Source organism: Centruroides sculpturatus, unplaced genomic scaffold (assembly GCF_000671375.1).
Source record: "Centruroides sculpturatus isolate CEXI.00-Female unplaced genomic scaffold, Cexi_2.0 scaffold1522, whole genome shotgun sequence".
Taxonomy (NCBI): Eukaryota; Metazoa; Arthropoda; class Arachnida; order Scorpiones; family Buthidae; genus Centruroides; species Centruroides sculpturatus.
In genome coordinates, this window is record NW_019385641.1 from 21,989 (window position 1) to 35,406 (window position 13,418).

The 13,418-nt window shown below is 31.3% G+C and overlaps 1 protein-coding gene across 2 annotated transcripts; it reads left to right on the forward strand.

Annotated features, from left to right (window-relative positions):
* The first annotated feature begins 441 nt into the window (after positions 1-441).
* Positions 442-6,623, forward strand: LOC111640822 (transmembrane protein 70 homolog, mitochondrial-like). 2 transcript variants are annotated; one of them, XM_023386884.1, is made up of 2 exons: positions 442-614; positions 5,910-6,623. In XM_023386884.1, exons 1-2 carry the CDS (start codon positions 501-503, stop codon positions 6,450-6,452), a joined length of 657 nt encoding a protein of 218 aa, XP_023242652.1. In that variant the 5' UTR covers positions 442-500; the 3' UTR covers positions 6,453-6,623. The 2 variants fall into 2 exon arrangements, with proteins under 2 accessions (XP_023242652.1, XP_023242651.1); XM_023386883.1 differs by lacking the exon at positions 5,910-6,623 and adding an exon at positions 701-3,555 and having other exon boundaries at positions 475-614.
* The last annotated feature ends 6,795 nt before the right edge of the window (positions 6,624-13,418 follow it).

Here is a 13,418-nt window from a genome sequence, read left to right on the forward strand (position 1 = left end):
AATTTATTAATATTTAAAAATAACTCAAATAATTGTTAAAAAATATAATCTGTTTTTAGGATTTTTTTGCTATNCCGATACTTTTTGAACAGACCTTGTACTCCTGTAGGCCATCGTCAGTTTCTAAAAACGGTTTTAAGAAACCTAATATTGGCCTAATGGAATAGACTGAAAATGTTAGTTATTAAAAGTATTCTCTCAACAAATGCATAGATGTGGTTGTAAATTTGTAATTTATCTCTGCTGACCACAGTAATTATATCTGTAAAATTTGTGATATATTGAAATAACAAAATAGCATTATAAAATTTATAAAATTATTTTATAATAATTTAACGTTCGTTTTGATTTAATATATTATATTATTCTGATAAAAGTTTTCAATTTTAATTCTTTTACTTTTTAATGAAAATTATAATTTACTTTCATCCCCAGAGGGCATATTTACATCATGGCGGCATCCAGTTATAATGCTTGATTTTCTGTAAAACTCATTGAAGATGTCATTTCGACTGCTGTTAGCTGTAAGACGACCTTTAATTAAGATTTTCAATGGAAACTGTTGTATATTTCGTCAGATTTCTACTAAAAAATTACAATCTTTACCTGTTCAGGTTAGTATTTACTTATCTAATTAATTTACTTTTAACCGTTTTTTAACAGTTTTTAGAAACTGACTTACTGGTTATATTTACCCAAGGTCCTAGATTCTAGGACCTTGAGATTTACCTTAGGTAGCCAAAATGGCGGCGCTTCCTGTAACCTCGAATAAGATCAATTAGTGACAATTAACATAGAGGGAGCTGTGTAACAATGTGTTGATTTATGTAAATCGTCAAATCATAACGTGGTGTGTGTATAATGGTGTATTAACTAAATAATAACGACGTAATAGTTATCGTGCCTTAATATTAACATTCATCGTTTTATCATTTAATTTAATAACAATTAAAAATAATTAAAATAATTGTTAAAAAATATTATCTGTTTTTACGAATTTTTTGCTATTAATTATCTAATAATGGATCATTTAGATATTAAATCAGAAGATTTTTGGAAAAAATGCACAACTCGGCAATTCTATCAACTATTAGAATCTGAATATTTAGAATTAGGATTAGATTCCAGAATTAGTAGTGATTTTAAATTTGCCGTAAGTTTAGGTATTCAACATATTGAGGACGTGTGTAAAATATGTTCAAAAAAATGTAAAATAATGTATAGAAGTGATAGAAATTCATGTGTTTTGCGATGTCAATATTGTAGGCATAACAGTTCAGCCTTTGATGGCACATTTAAAGGAAAATGTGGTAAAATTTCATGGGCAGCAATATTGTCATTTATATGGCACTATGTAGGATTGGAATGTACTTCATCAAATTCTGCTATTGCCGCAGGAATTTCTAAGAAGGCAGCGGTTGATTGGTGTAATTATATACGTTTTGTAATGCTCGTTGCTTTGCATAATATGACTTCGTTCAAAATTGGAGGTCCCAACAAAACAGTGGAAATAGATGAAACTGTTATATATAAGCATAAATACGAAAAAGGCCGTAAATTAAAAAGTACCAAATGGGTAGTTGGAGGTATTTGTAGAGAAGACAACAGTTGCTTTATTTGTCAAGTAAATGACTTTTCAGAAACAACTCTCAATTGGATAATATATAAGTTTGTAAATTCAGGAAGTGTAGTTAATACTGATGAATGGAAAGGTTATAACAACATAGATAAATTGGAAGGAATAAATATTGAACACAGAATGGTCAATCATTCAGAAAATTTTGTGAACCCAGATATGGGGGTTCATACCCAAAATATCAAGAGATTATGGGGTTATTTAAAGAATAAGAAAAATTTGCCTAAACATTATACAGAGGATCTTTCAGATTCTTATATGTATTCGTTCATGTATAAAAAGTTCTTGAATTGGCCGTCAAAAAACCCTGGAGAAAGGTTTTATATTTTCATTAAGCACTTACGTAATATATATCCCGGTTCTGGAAAAATACCAATATGGAAAGAACCTGAGAGTGTACCTGCTCCTCCAGTATCTAAAAATAAGAAGAAAGGAAAAAAAGAAAATGGAAATAAAGGCAAATTAACAGATAAAATGGATAAAAATAGGAATGATAAAAGAAAATCTACTTGTAAAAAGGAGTCTACATCGGAAAAAATCAAACGTCATATAAAAGAAACTAGTGATCAATAATGTAAGTAATTTTATTATTTTGTAATTTTATATATTTAATAAATATTGAAATATTTCCAATCTCAGAATTGAAGAAAGTAAATCACGTAGCATTATTTTGATTAATTCTCATTACGGAATAGTAGGGTGACCGGATATTGATATAGTAAAAGTAGGACATTTGAAGTTTTATAATGCTTCCCAGTAGGACATTTGACAACCCAGCTTAAAATAATAATAATCGGTAGTAAAAAAAGCACAAAACACTAAAAATTGATAAGTAAATAATTTTAAATTGATATACTACTCTTGTTGTTTTAAATACTATTCTTTGTTGCAATTGTACCCATTATTTAATATAAAAATATGAAAAAAAAAAAGTTTATTGTTATTATTAATGACTACCTAGTAGTAGTAGTTATCTCTGAAAGTAGGACATTTCCATTAGGTGGTAGGATGTAGGACAAAAGGTTTAATTATAGGACATGTCCTCCCACAGTAGGACGGGTTGACACCTTACAGAATAGTATTGAAAATGGCGACAGGAAGCACTGCCATTTTGGCTACCTAAGGTAAATCTAACCAATTTACTTTAAATAAAATTTTAAATTTCTTATTTTATTGGTTAGTGCTATATTTATTCATTTCTTTTAATCAAAATAAAATAAACAAATAAACTTCTCATTGAAACCATTCTTCAAAATCACATCAAAAATGACTTGAAGTATCTAATATAAACCCATTCACAAATTTATAATCTACAGTTCATAAGATACCTTTTCTTGAAAATTGCCTTGCAGACTAATAAATTCAGAGGACTCTTATTATAATTATAATAGTAGTACTGTAAATGGAATTACAATTAGTGGAAATTCTGATTCTGATACTAGAGAGACATGCAATTAAATATTATATAACTTTGACTGAATTACAATTCATAAATCTGTTTTCTGTCTGCTGCTTTTTGCAGTATCGTACAAGGTTTTAACAACAGTTATTGTATAATTGAAATAAAAAATGCCAGCAATCAAAACTACTGTACTATGAACAAGTAACAATTAAAACAATAGCAAGATGTTTGAAACACTGGTTAAAAATGATTTTGCATTGAGGATAATAGCACAAAAAAATAACTTAAGAATACTCATTTATCTTAAAATGATATGTCAATATTGTATATTTTTTAAATTCAATTTGCATCTATCCTTTCATGTATCCTTTATTCTGCTGTTTTAATTGATCATAGATTCTTTTGTACTTATCACTCATACTCAGAAAAATTAATAATTGGGCTGCAAGATTAACTATATATGAACTTCCAATACAAACCGGAAGGCATATTATTTTCATTTCAATTCAAAAATTTTCCCCTGAAAGATGTTAGATAGATGATTGGCATGATGCTATTCCTTTGTTAAAGGAAAAGTATGATGTACAGGGGCAAGCCACTACTAATTTGAGGTGGAGAGTGCATATTTTAAATTAAATAAATTAAAAATATGATTAAAAATTGCAGCTCATCATTGTGACAATGTCACAATAAATAATACTGTTAAGAATTTGTTTTATGACCACCTGGTGAACATGAAACTTTCTTGTCCTAGGTAAAGTCCAGGTACCCCACTGGAATACCTGGGGATCTGTTCTGAATAGTATCGTTAAGCTAATGAATACAATAAAAACCAGTTTCTATCGGAACCACATGATTCGCTTTTAGTCAACTGTGAAAATGCTAATCCGAGCCGTACATTTTGTTTTTGGTTCTGATTGCCATGTGCGATAACTAAGCTTTTGTTAGCGATCAATCTTGAGCCGTTAGGAATGTAATGAAAGTGTAAACAACATGGCATCTTTTGGTGTAAGAATGATTTTACTTCATGAGCAATTAGAGAGAGAGTTAATAAACTATGTTGTTGTATTGCTTAAAAATAATTACCTTAACTATTTATGAATATTGTAATTGCTTTCTTGGTAAAATTTAAAGTAAGTAGCTATAGCATGAACATTATTTTTGAAATAGGTTTCATTCACATATGTATAAATTAAAATGCTAGTCATGTATTTATATACTGTATTTATATTCAAAGCTATCAGCTATTTTTTGCCATCTTTCTGGGTCTTTTTGTGAGCCGACTCCATCAGAATTCAGACAGTTGGCTATTTCTTGCCACAATTTCTGACAATCTTTTACTGTAAAGGAAACATCTAACTTCCCTGACATTAATTTAGGGTTTTCTTCCATAAAATTAACGAGCATCCCAAACTGGCAAATTGTATTTTGCTGGCTTTGTTGGCCTGTCTTCGGCATTTTAAAACAAAACTATTTCACTAGTGCTGGTACATGACGATGCTAAAACTGTGTGTTTCGCTTAGAAAATGGCCGGTTGTAGTCATGTGACAAAAATACAATGTTAACTAAACTCTGATTAGTTAAAGTGTAATAGCTATTGATAGCATGTAACCCAGACGCATCTCGACCGACTACTCGTAGCAAAACCCACTTAACGTGGAGCACAGAATAGCACAGAATTTTGTCTAAGGTTCATTAACTGCCTTTTGCTAAGGGAGCTTATTGAATGTCCTGTGTATTGCTCTCATTGAGTTATCGGAAGAGCTCAGAATAAGTCCCCTGGACTTTACCTAGGAGAATTTGAGGAGGAAAGTTATTAAAGCAATTAGATCTGATAGGAAGAAAAGACACTTAGTATTTTCTTCCTATCTTAGTATATTGTGGGGAAAAAAAGCCTGAGTCAAGAAGGAAGCTTTAGATGAGGAGATATATTAAATGGGACAAGAGTATAATAACTGATAGTTATCTTCATTAGAATGCATATACTGTATATGTTTATTTGTATAAATATTTTTTGAAGGGAAGACTTTAAATAACGTTTATCAAGAGATGTAGATTTATAAAAGAAAGACAAATTTGGGGATGCTCCACCATATCTATAGTGTTGCTGAATGTTTCATAAGGAAGGGCATCGATATCTTAATCATTTCTGCATAAGCCAATAAGTCAAATTTTATTATCCTTTTCAGTCGACCTTACCTACATTACTTTTTATTTCTACTTCTAAGCTTTCAGTCTTTTAGGCTAAATTAGTTCTTAAATTTGTGTTCAGTAGTTATATATGTCAGTGGTTCTGAACATTTCTTGAGTTATGGACCCCTAAAATTCCCACACTATGATGAACTAGTGGACCCCTAGGGATCCATGGATCCCTAGGGGGTCCACTAGTTGAGAAATGCAGATATAGGTCATTAGTAATCATTGCACTTAGCAGATTTTACAAAAAATTTTAATCAATACAAAGTATGTTTTTGTCATTGTTCAGTCACAATAGAATGCTAATTATCCAAGGTAATATGGACTGATGCTACTTTGGATAACCAAAAAGTAAGATAAAACAGACTGCCAAAGCCATTTCAAATTAAAAATTAGTAATATACAATATTTATATGGTATCTATCACTTTTAACCTTTTTTTTTTTATGCCTTAGTGAATTTAATCATATATAAGAACAACAATTTTTTTTACCTCATTTATTATACATCTACATTCGAAATAGTTTTAAGAATAAAAATGTGTATTATTATAGTTACATTAATATGAATGATTTGTTCTCATTCAAGTTAAAATGATAAAAGATAACAGCAACAGTTGTAGTATTAAATTTTTATAATGTATTATTTTTTTGTTTTAAATTTTTATTTGTTTAGGTTTCATCATTATTTGTCCGTCAGTGTTCAAGCAATGATAAGAAAGAGGATCCGCCAGCTGAAAGTCTTGTCTATAAAGGAGATTTGAAGCTTCAAATAGTGGCAGTGAAAGCTCTCTCTCTAATATCCAGCTTAGCAGGATTGGCAGCCCAACCACTTCTTTGGTATAAAATGTTAGAGAGTAATATATACATTACAATAGCTTTTGGTACATTCTCAGTATTTTTTATATTGTGTACACCAATATTTCTTCATATTTTGACCAGACGATATGTTCTACAGTTGACCTTTAATCCAGAAACTGGAAACTTTTCTGCCACCACACTTACTCTGTTTCTAAGGAAAAAAGTAACTGTTTTCACAGCAAATGATGTGACAATACCCGAGGCAGGTTTGATAACTACTTTCATAGCCAAAAAACAACCAATGTTTATTGATCCCAATCATATTCAGAATATGAAACATTTTAAGCATTTAATGGGCTATGATAAACCTGTAGATCTGTTTTTAGAAACTCCTGATAAGGAAAAAGTTGAGAAATAAATTCATTGTTTTATTCTGGAAGTTGAAGTAAATTCATCTTTTAAGTAATGAAGCCTGATGTAGTAATTGTAAATTATCATTATATTGATATTGTATATAGATTAGGAGAAAATTTTCAGTAAATTTTGTATCGGCTACTGAATTACTTAAAAATTATTCAAAAAGTGTTTTGATAAAAATGATAAAAAATTAGAATTCAAATGTGGCAATAAAATTAGAAACTTCAAGTAATTGATTTTTTCTCTATGATGATTTTATTTTTTCATTAACATCAATCAACTTGTTTTTAATAAGTTCATTTATTTATTAGAGACAATAGGTTCAGTTTAGTTTTAGAGTTCATAGTTTAAGTGCAACTTGTAAGAATTCATTATTACACATTCATTTCTATTATAGCAGATCATTTGATAATACTAGTCTATCAGGTTGATGTATGTTCTGTAATATAAATAATTATAGGACAACATAGGATCTATCTACCTTTAAATCTTTCACTATAAATTACAGTAGAGCGTCGTCTATCCAAAAGTCGGTTATCCGAAAGAATTCCAGTCGGCCTAAAGTATAATTTTTATTTGTGTTTATATTTTTCAATGTATATATTTTGTTTGTAAAACATAAAGAAATAATTTTTAACGATACAATAGCCACGATTATTATTTTAAAAAGTTTACGTTAGGCTTAACATGAAAATTCAACGCGAAGCGACACGCAATAGAGAAAAATTTCAACACAGGATAGGTTAATATATTTTTTCGTACATAATCAGTTATCCGAACAACCCCAGTCCCCAAATGATTCGGATAAATGACGCTCTACTGTATTTCATTATAAAATAAAAATTACATTCTTAATATTTCACTGTACAATTTATATGTAAATTTTCCTTCTTAGTCTTCATAAGCTCTTCTCTTCCTGCATAATTTGATGCCAGATATTATGGCCCCTCTAGTTTTTCTTCTCTCCCAACCTCTCAAGACTCATTCTAACATCATCGAATCATTTTCTGAGAGATGTTTTCCTGAGTCTCTTCTGCTTATCAGTTCTATTTTTGGTGTTTTGGATATTTTGCTCTGATCCTTCTGTATACTTTCAGCACAATATTGAATATTATTTGTGATGATGTATTCTCCTGCTTGAGTTCAGTGTGCATCCTAAATGTAGACAATTTACTCTAACATTTTTGTGTTCCTTCTACACAAATCTTAAACATCATAATTTTTCCAGTATTGTGTGTAATATCCTCTAAGATGAACTCTGTGTCTGTGAGGTCTCTGGTCACTTGAAAAAATCCAGTCACAACTGATCAAATATCTTTACTTTTTCTTTTCAGAAAAACATGACAATTACACTTCAATTTGAAATGCATACAACAATCCCTCTTTGGTGTTAGTGTAATTTGGGAGGAAAAAATACACCTAATTTAGGTGACATTAGACGATAAAATTATAGAACATTATAATTTTGCAGGTCTCAATTTCAATCTTCTATAATCACAGAATTATTAACAGTATTATACAATCCACAACAATTAAAATATTACTACTACTAAATAAGTGAACAATGTAATGAAAACAGATAGTTCATTAAGTATTGTAATTTTGTACTTATTATAAAATTACAATGCATGATGAACTATTATAAAAAGTATTGTTTACCTATTGAGATAATATTTTAATTGTTGTAGATTGTATAATACTGCTAATAATTCTTTGATTATAGAAGAATTGAAACTTAGACTTGCAAAATTGTAATGTTCTATAATTTTATCATCTTACCCACATTAGTATAATTTGAGAGGAAAAATACAATGGGTGATCGGTTAACAAACAGTTCGGACTATGAACAAATTTGATAACAAACACTTTTGTGAAAGATTTTGTTTGGACAATGAACACCTCACAGAACAAACACAAGAAGAAGCAATATAAAATAATGAATGCCAATTGGTCTTCCCTTGTCTTCAGGCAACAATTTGAAACTTTTCAGAGTGCAGGAGACATCGACACACAACCTGGTATATACTGATCAGATAGTATTCCTCTGAACTTTGAAACTCTCCCTTGTAATTCCAGCCTTTTATTTTTCTGACAGAAAGAATTTTTTATAGTATTCGTGAGACTCTGGCGGGCAATCATTAAGCTTTGTGTCAGTTTTTATTTTCGAAAGGTGAGAATATAATAGTGTGAGATCCCAGAAAGAAGTCAATGTAGAGGTCCAAATGGAGACTATCAATCAAAAAATTAAAATCTTTTACAACTCGAAAGGGAGAAATTAAAGATCTTGAAGAAAGTTTTTTTTGTAAATTATTTAAACAATAGAAAACACTAAAGTCAAGGAAAACATGGCTGGAGAGGAATCGTATTTAGTTGCGAAACTGACCTCTCCTGCGGCCTCTGATCAGTTTCGAATTGTCACCAGGTGATGAGTTGGGACCAATGAAAAGGTGGCTTTAAAGGAAAAACTTATAAAATTGCTTGTTTCAAGGACAGGAAGTTCTTGGTTCACAATGCTCCTGTCCTTCAACAACGAATGCTTGTTTGACGTCCCAGGATTCGTTTTCGCTATCCTGTCCCATCAAGATTTCCACCCAATCGGCTAACCTCACAATAGCAAAGTTAGAGAGTGGGCAGATGTCTGATGTTGCTGGGTAGTATGGTTTAAACAGATCTACAGTAGGCTACAGTTCAATCTTATCTAAGAAAGATACAGTATAATCAAGAAGACTCAAACAGCTAAAGAAGTAACAAAAATTACATCTGAGAAATAAAGAACATTGAAGAGCTTATAATGGAACCTGGAACGGATCTGACGACAGAAGAATGCCAAGAAACTTGTCAACATATTTTTCTTCTGTAAAAGAGGATTAATGCTGACATCTGCTATTAAAGATCTTTTAAAGAAGTGGGAGGAACAATGGTCTTAGAATGGCATCAAAAACCTGGTTGAGGTTAATAGGCTTAGAGATCACTATAACGACAATGATATTAATTACTTCTGAAAAATCCTGAAGAGAGAAAGGCAATTGACATTGGACAGATTCTTTAATGCCCCACAAATAGAAAAAAACGTGACTAATAAAAATGCAAGACTGTGTATATATGTATTTTTATTATTACATATAAAAAAACTTAGTAGGAAAGTGTATAATTTTTTATTTTTGGGGGTCTCCAGAAGTGATTAATCAAATTCCCATAAAAATCTATGGTAAATTGATAATCAGTTAATGAACAATTCAGATAGCGAACACAGTCTTGGAACGGATTATGTTCATTAACCAACCACCCACTGTACACTTAACACTGAAGAGGGATTGTTAATTATGCTTCAGTCTGAAATGCATATATCATGTTTTACTGAAAAGTAAAAGTAAAGATATTTGATCAGTTGTAACTGGATTTTTTTGAGTAACCAAAGAGATCTCACAGGCACGTAGAGTTTGGCTTATGAGGATATTAACCATAATATTGTGGTTCCCTATAAAGAAGTTTTCCAGTGTTGCTTATTCCTTCAATATATTCCAAAGACTTGATCTAGGTTTACTGTCATATGCTTTTTTAAAATATGCAGACAGCAATCATTTGAAAAGATTTTGTATAATAGTAGAATTATTTGAAAAAAAACAGAAAAATTTGTTTAGTTGTCCTAAAATGTTCCCAGAAGTTTTCTAGGATTTCACAGGTTCTGCAAGCAAGTTATTGTGCTTTGTCCTCTTATTGTTCATTGTTTAATTGAAATAAAACCTTTCTTAAGAACTTTTTGTCAATTTCATAATACCATCTAAAATTTTCAGTAAATTTTAGATGGTATTATTCTAAACTGCCCACAAGAGTCTCACAAATACTATAAAAAAATTCTTTCTGTCAGAAAAATAAAAGGCTGGAACATTAAAATTTTATAAAATTTACTAAGTTTTATACTCTACAGAGAAATGCTATTTAAAGTATAGAAGTTAACATTTATTTTAATGGATCAGGACTACTATATATCAACATCAGATCTATGCTTGAGAAAGGATTTGATGATAGAATGAAGTATTGAAAAATGTTTTACCCATTAATAAATAGAGAGGTTGCGGCGGACGTTTTCAACGCGAAAACGTGTACGTCGGACGTTCAGCGCCGCTCTCCTAAAGGCCTACAAGTTTGGCAATTGTGTTTGCGACGTTGAGCATGATTCCACTGACTATCCAAACACCATTGTCAAACTTCTAGGCTTATAAAAAAGGCGGCGCCGATCGTCCGACGTACACGTTTTCGCTTTGAAAACGTTGGCCGCAACCTCTCTAATAATGACTAAGATTAAAAAATTTAAGTATAGGAATCTAAATGCATTATATAGCATTTATGCAAAGTAAAACTTATTTTGGTCTGAACACATTTGAAATGTTTATTAATTATTAAAGACTTTTTAATGAATTTACTTTATTTTTATAGTTTTTCTGATTTGAGTACGCTATTTAACACCACAAACAAACACAAGTGCTTTTTGACTTTGTCAGTCCATCTTCAAGGATTAAGGATCTGTTACTTCTAAACTGCCCAAAAACTCCTCAAACAAATTAGAACCAAGAACTTTAGAATATTTTTTGAAATTAAGAGCATGCAAAATTCTTAAAGTTCTAGAACATTTCAGAATTCCAGTAGCCAACTATTTAATGTGGCAGCAGAGGATCTGTTTATATTTCATCCGCTTTAACAATTTAAAATCTACAATACTTAAAAACCAAATTCTTATTAACATTGACACAGATTTGAAACATCCATCAACTTATTAGATTATCTAAAAAACACTTACTCCAAAATATCATGGACACACAAAAATCCAGTTTCCTGCCCTCTGTCCCATTATCTCCAATTTCCCTTTTCTTCTAATCAGGAATACCTCAGTCATTGGGAGACTGTCTTTACTATTAATAATCTATTCCTCTATACTGCATCTCTTATATTTTCTCCTTTTATCATATCAATAATTTTGGCTTGTTCCCAAATTACTTTCACTTCCTCATTCCTTCTTGATTTAATGCTACTTTTCTAGCCTTCAGATCTTAGTGATGCTCATCCATTCTAGATTTAAGAGTTCTTGTAATTGCTCCCACATAAATATTCCTCTTCTCTTTTTCAATCATCAGTCATATAATGCTCTGTCAAACTGCCATGCTTCTCCTTGCAAAGTAAAAAGCTTAGTTATTCAGTTTGAAAACAATATTTTTAATCAAATAATTACTGCACCACTACATGAAATTCTGTATATTTAAAATCAAGTGTGAGAGATATTTAATACTTTCTTGTTTATTGAGGAGTCTCACTCATGAAGCCAGTTTTCCTTTAAAAAATGGACAAGTCTCATCATTTGCAGTTTTAAATGTTCTATAGAGCCAAATGATTCTAAACTCATCTGTTATCAATGTAGAAAATACATTTAATGAAAAAAGTGGTACACATTATTCAATATTTCTTTTGTAAATGGCTGCATGCAGAAAAATTTAATGGTGGTAAAGCTTTAGATTTAATAAATGAAAATCCCAGGTCAGAAATAGTTTTTTTTTTTAGTTTTGGCATCAAATCTGGTTCAAGTTCCATCAACATAAATTCCATACTATACAGTATTGTGAGTCTTGAAAAATGCTTTGAACTATTTCACACAAGAACAAATTATTTTTTTAATCCGTCCTTAAAAGTTTGTAGCAGCCCTAAATTAAATGCCAAATAAAATGCTTGAATATTTTTTTTTGTGTTAATGTGATCTGATACATATCAGTTTTTTGAAATTTTAAAAAGACCTTTTTCTTTTTAATAATAATTAATTGCTTCATGTTAATAAAAGGACAAATTAAAAAATCCTAAAATATCATGACAGACGTATTACTGGCTTTAAAATTTTTTATTTCTGCCTCTTTTTCCATTCCTCTCATTTTCTTCATTTATTTCTTTTTCTTTAAAAGAATTTTTATAGCTTTTGTAATTATTAAGAGCAAGACTTATAATTATCAGTAAACAGTTTAATAAGTTCTGGTTTATGGTTTCAGATTATCTTCAATAGTCAAAAAGACTGTTTAACTCTTGATGTCCTCAAATGCTTTCTAACATTTTATTCTAAAAACAATCTCACAAAATATAAGACCAAGTTTTTGATTAAAAAGTGACATTTTCCTCAAACTGGTGAAAAATACGTGGTGTGTTCAAAAAGTATCGGACCTTTGGTCGGCAAAAATAAATTTATTGACTTTGAGGTACAAAACCCTAATCCCCTTCAAAGTAGTCTTCTTGGTAATGTATACACTTCTCCCAGCGTTCCTGCCATTGCTGGAACGCATCTTTTGGAATGGCCATCAGCCGGTCCGTCGGATTCCGCACGATGTTTTCTCTCGACTAAATTCGGGTTCCTTTTAGCAGCATTTTCAGCTTGGGAAATAGCCAAAGGTCACACAGAGCCATGTGGGGAGAGTACGGAGCGTGACGAACCACAGGAGTATTGTGTTTGGCGACGAAAGCCCGAATCAGATGCGCAGAATGGGCGGATGCGTTATCACAATGGAGCTGCCAAGTTTTGATTGACCACAGATCCGGTCGTTTGCGTCGCACTGTATCGGAAAGACGACGAAGGATCTCCTGGTAGTACTCCTTTGCGATGGTTTGGCCTTGTGGTGCATACTCACGACACACCACCCCACGAGAGTCGAAAAAAACTGTCAACATGACCTTTGATATTACTGCGGACCTGCCGCGCTTTTTTGGCCTCGAGGATCATCCCTGAAAGCCTGCTGAATCTTGCAAATGGTTTACGCTTGGGTATCGCCAAGGTTTTTGGCAAAATTTGATGTAATATTGCTGCTCACATTGTTCAGTCATTTTCCAGCTTAGTGGAATCCGACGAGAGCACACTACATGACCTCACTCATAGGCCGATTGCCAATGACTGACGCTTCCTGCAGGCAGGAAAAAATTCAGGGCTGTGCATGACTGT

Bases quoted from the DNA above. Each gene is read 5' to 3' on its own strand.
- LOC111640822 (XM_023386883.1), top strand. From the start codon at position 1,022: ATGGATCATTTAGATATTAAATCAGAAGATTTTTGGAAAAAATGCACA.